The sequence below is a fragment of the Panicum virgatum genome, unplaced genomic scaffold, assembly GCF_016808335.1.
Source record: "Panicum virgatum strain AP13 unplaced genomic scaffold, P.virgatum_v5 scaffold_5040, whole genome shotgun sequence".
NCBI lineage: Eukaryota > Viridiplantae > Streptophyta > Magnoliopsida > Poales > Poaceae > Panicum > Panicum virgatum.
In genome coordinates this window covers 2,355-6,525 of record NW_024376456.1, presented here as the reverse complement: position 1 = coordinate 6,525, position 4,171 = coordinate 2,355, and the positions used below count along the sequence as shown (strand labels likewise).

General features: G+C 42.3%; 1 protein-coding gene across 1 annotated transcript; it reads right to left on the bottom strand.

The window, feature by feature from the left end:
* Nucleotides 1–1,270: 1,270 nt before the first annotated feature.
* LOC120694329 (disease resistance protein RGA2-like) lies at nt 1,271–3,947 on the bottom strand. Its single transcript, XM_039977473.1, has 4 exons — nt 2,724–3,947; nt 2,215–2,307; nt 1,851–2,085; nt 1,271–1,770 (listed from the first exon to the last, which is right to left on the bottom strand). Exons 1-4 carry the CDS (start codon nt 3,945–3,947, stop codon nt 1,271–1,273), a joined length of 2,052 nt encoding a protein of 683 aa, XP_039833407.1.
* Nucleotides 3,948–4,171: the final 224 nt, after the last annotated feature.

Below are 4,171 nucleotides of genomic sequence, written 5' to 3'. Positions count from 1 at the left end.
CTGGGCTTTTAACCTAAAGGTCGCAGGTTCAAGTCCTGCTATACCCAAAAAAAACCACTCTTGTACACACACACACACACACACACACACACACACGGATGATTCAATGTTGCAAAAAAAGTCAACCGCGACAAATATTTAAATTCGGAGGGAGTAGAAAAAAAGGGCCCATGACTCACCTCAATCAATCCACACATCAAGGATGTGGGAAATGAGGTGCCAGTCCTTCCCCTTTCCTTCCTCGGAGCGCCTCGCCAGATCAGGGCACTTCTTGATCACCAATTTCTTCAGAGTGGTGAGGCATTTTATACCCTATGGCAAGGATTTTATTCCCTGACAGTCAATGATCTCCAATTTCTTCAGAGCGGTGAAGCCTTTTATGCCCTCTGGCAAGGATACGATTCCTCCTAACCTAGAGATGCATAGCTTTTCAAGGGAGGCCAGGCTTTCCATCCCCTGCGGAAAGGATGTGATGCGTGGGCAGCTGTCGATGTAGAGCTCTTTAAGAGACGTGAGCCGGCACATGGATTCGGGAAAGCAAGCCAGCCCATCCAACCCAGAAATGTGGAGTTTGCATAGAGCACAGAGATCTCCCAGCCATTCAGGCAGCTCATGAAGTGCATGACATGCATGAATCCTAAGATCCTCAAGTGATGTGATATGCTGATGCTGCAGCGATTGGGGAAGGCTCTTTATTTTGGGCAGCCATTCAACATGTAGAGTTCGAAGAGAACAGAGCTCGCCCAAGCATTCCGGCAACTGCTTAAGTCCATCGCACGTTCCTATCCGTAGCACCTGGAGGGATGTGAGTTGCCCCATTGCTTGAGGAAGGCTACTAAGGCGACAGCAGTTCAGAATGTTTAGCTCTTGTAGATATCGAAGCTCCCCTAGTGCATTATCCATGAGAAAAGTCTTCAATAATTCCCATGCTGTCATGTGTTGCACCACCTCCCACTCACGTCCGGTGTTTTGTAGGTGGCTATGATAGAAGAATGAATTGGACCTCTCGAAATGGAATTGGCAGTGGTAATTAGATTCTGTGGTCCACTTCCCAGCACACTCAGACAACTTCCAATGCTTCAGGTGACAAGACAAAGGTAGGAATGTCTTGATCTTCAATGTAAGACAATTTGATATATTCAGACATGTCAAGCAATTACCAACTCGGACCTGTCCCGAGTGAGGTGCACAATTGCTGCAGTTTCCTCCCTCTTCTCCATCAGACATGGTCCTCTCTGCTACCAACCACACTTCTTCCAATCTAGGTAGATCATCCATTAATAACTTCACCAGTGAAGGAAAATGGGCCACAGCTTATGCTCTCAAGAGAAGGCATCTTGTGCAGCTCAAGCTCCTCCAGACAAGGAAGTTCCACAAGCCCTTGTAGATGCTTCAATCCTTGGAAATCAGATAGCTTCATCGCCCTCAAAAATTGGAAGCAAGCTTGCCCCTTTACTTCAGTACCAACAACCTGATTCTGCATCCACCATGCATATTTCTCGCCTGAGTACCCACAAATTTCTAGCTCTTTAATCCCAACTGGCGGTTCTAGGCCATCAAGTACAGCCTCCTCCAACATAGTGTCCACCTTTTCATTAAAGAAAAACTCAGTGTTCACCTCACCTTTCTGACGCATCTTCCATTCTAGCTTCAACCTCTGTAAATTTGTCTTCTCTTTCAAGCATGCCTTATGTGCATCATCTTTCTCCAACACATGTGAAATACCTCTGATAATTAGACCTTCACTATTCCTACCTACATTTGCGAGCTCTGATATTCCAGCAAACTTTTACCGTTACCCACAACAAATAAGGGCAACTTTTGTAGTTGACTGCTGAATTGTCCAATGCCTATAGGCATCCCTCTCAATTCTTCACAATCTTTCAGGTTCAAAACTTGAAGCCTCTCAAACTTGACAATGCCATCAGGCAGCTCTACCAGCTTCCTACAGCCTTCGAGGTTCAAAACTTGAAGCTTCTCCAACTTGCTAGTGCCTTCAGGTAGATTTACCAGTTCCCCACGATTTTCCAAGTTCAAAACTTGAAGCTTCTCCAAGTTGTTAATTTCTTTAGGTAGCTCTACTAGCTGCACACAATATTCTAGGTTCAAAAATTGAAGCTTATCCAAATTTCCGATGCCTTTGGGCAACTCTACCAGCCTATAACAATTACGTAGACTCAAACATTGTAGATTTCTCAATTTTGTTATAACTACTGGTAGCTCCTTAATCTTGGTATGATCTAGTTTAAGAACTCTTAGCTTTTTATTTCTACCAATAGAATTTGACAAGGCTGCAAGCTCCATGCACTGGCAAAGATAAATGCTTGAAAGCATATTACAGTCACCAATTGAATCTGGTAAAAGTATCTGGGGTATTTTGTGGAACTGCTTGCATCCTTTGGCACATTAGTTGAAATTTGCTCATCCAAGATGAACTTGGCAAGATCATGAAGCAAATCATGCATCTCGCAACACACTCTCCCAAAATATTCCTTCACATCCTGGAGAAAAGAAACTTGCACAAGTGAATTGAAGCACTCGTCGCCAACATCCTCCAAGCAATTGTAACCATGAGTCAAACTAATCACATTGTGAGCAATCCATTGGTCAACCAATTGTTGTTTATCGAGCGGAAGGCCTTTAGGAAACAATGAACATATTGTGAAGCACCGTTTCAGATGGGATGGTAAATGGGAATAGCTCAACATCAAGCTTGCTAATACTCTATGCTCTTTATCCTCAGCATCTAGTAGATTACTGTCTCTCACGGCCTTCCATTGTTCTATACGTGTCTTGCCACGAAGGACATTTGCAAGAACTTTAATTGCAAGTGGCACCCCACCACATTTATTCACAATCTCTCTCCCAACTTCCAATAATTCAGAGTCCAAACCTTTTATGTCCTCACCAATGATCTGAGTGAACACTGTCCAGCTATCATCCTTAGACAAGGACGACAACTTCGACAGATCTGTTGATTCCACTGCTTCTGCAACATTTCTATTGCGACTTGTCAACAAAATACTACTTCCAGGTGCTCCTCTCTTTATATATAACATAAAATCTTCCCATTGACTTCGGTCCACAGTCCAGACATCATCTAATACAAGCAAATACCTCTTTCCAGTCAATGTATCTGCTATAGTTTGAATTATGTTCTGTATGGAATGATGTTCAGATTTTTGATAAGTAATGGCTTCAAACATCTTCATCATAAGCTGTTGGACATCAAATTCTTGGGGCACATGAACCCATATTCTTACTTCAAAATGATCCTTTACGGAGTTACCATCACCGAAAACTAGGTTAGACAAGGCAGTTTTCCCAGAGCCACCAAGCCCAATTATGGAGACTATCTTGATTATCTGTTGGTTATTTTTGTCCACCAGTTTAGATATTATTTCCTGCTTTTCTCGCTCTCTTCCACATATTATTGATGCCACAGCAACATTTGGCACTGTTGGAGTTGCCTTGGCAGTCCTGTTCATGTGTGGAACAGGATGACCTTCCGGCAAACTGTTTACTATTGCACTGAAGTCAGTTCTTTGCTTCACTATTGCATCAAATCTATTCTTTATAGCCTTGATCTTGAGGGCAGCCTTGAATTGAAACAGATATGATTTTGGTTTTGTGCAGAGACATTTTGACACAATATTGTTGGCAACTTCAGCTTCATGCTTCTCAGCCTCTAGATGGAACTCATCAACAATATCATCAATGTCGTATGCGACGTGTTTCAATTTTCTGATGAAAAATTGATCATTATCCATTGTTTTACATCCTGCTTTTTCTAGCCAGGAGCTGATATCCTCAAATCGACCCTTGAGATCCTGGAGATCCATTGTCACACCCACTATAGAGCTGTACTGCTTCAACATCGATGGAGCTAACTTGTTTGCCAAAATTTTCAAAATTGCAGACACAGCAGCACCTTCGATACTGGCCATCATTTATTTTGAAAGTGTCTCCTTTCCCAAAAATCTTGCAGACCAAATTGAACATGAGCTGCTACTTTTGAAACAAAAAAAAATGATCTGCAAAAACTAGCTGTACTCTCAATAAATTATGGGTTATGCATGTTCCAAACTAACTGAATCCTATGGCGCTTTTTTCATGCATGATTGTTTCTTTGTTATTTTGCTAACATGATGTATGACTGGCACCATCTGAT

Bases quoted from the DNA above. Each gene is read 5' to 3' on its own strand.
- LOC120694329 (XM_039977473.1), bottom strand. From the start codon at position 3,947: ATGGCCAGTATCGAAGGTGCTGCTGTGTCTGCAATTTTGAAAATTTTG. The intron at 2,308-2,723 runs GTATTAGCAAGC...TATCTTTGCCAG, and splicing joins CTGAGGATAAAGAGCATAGA to TGCATGGAGCTTGCAGCCTT. The intron at 1,771-1,850 runs GCATTGGACAAT...CTGGAATATCAG, and splicing joins ATTGAGAGGGATGCCTATAG to AGCTCGCAAATGTAGGTAGG.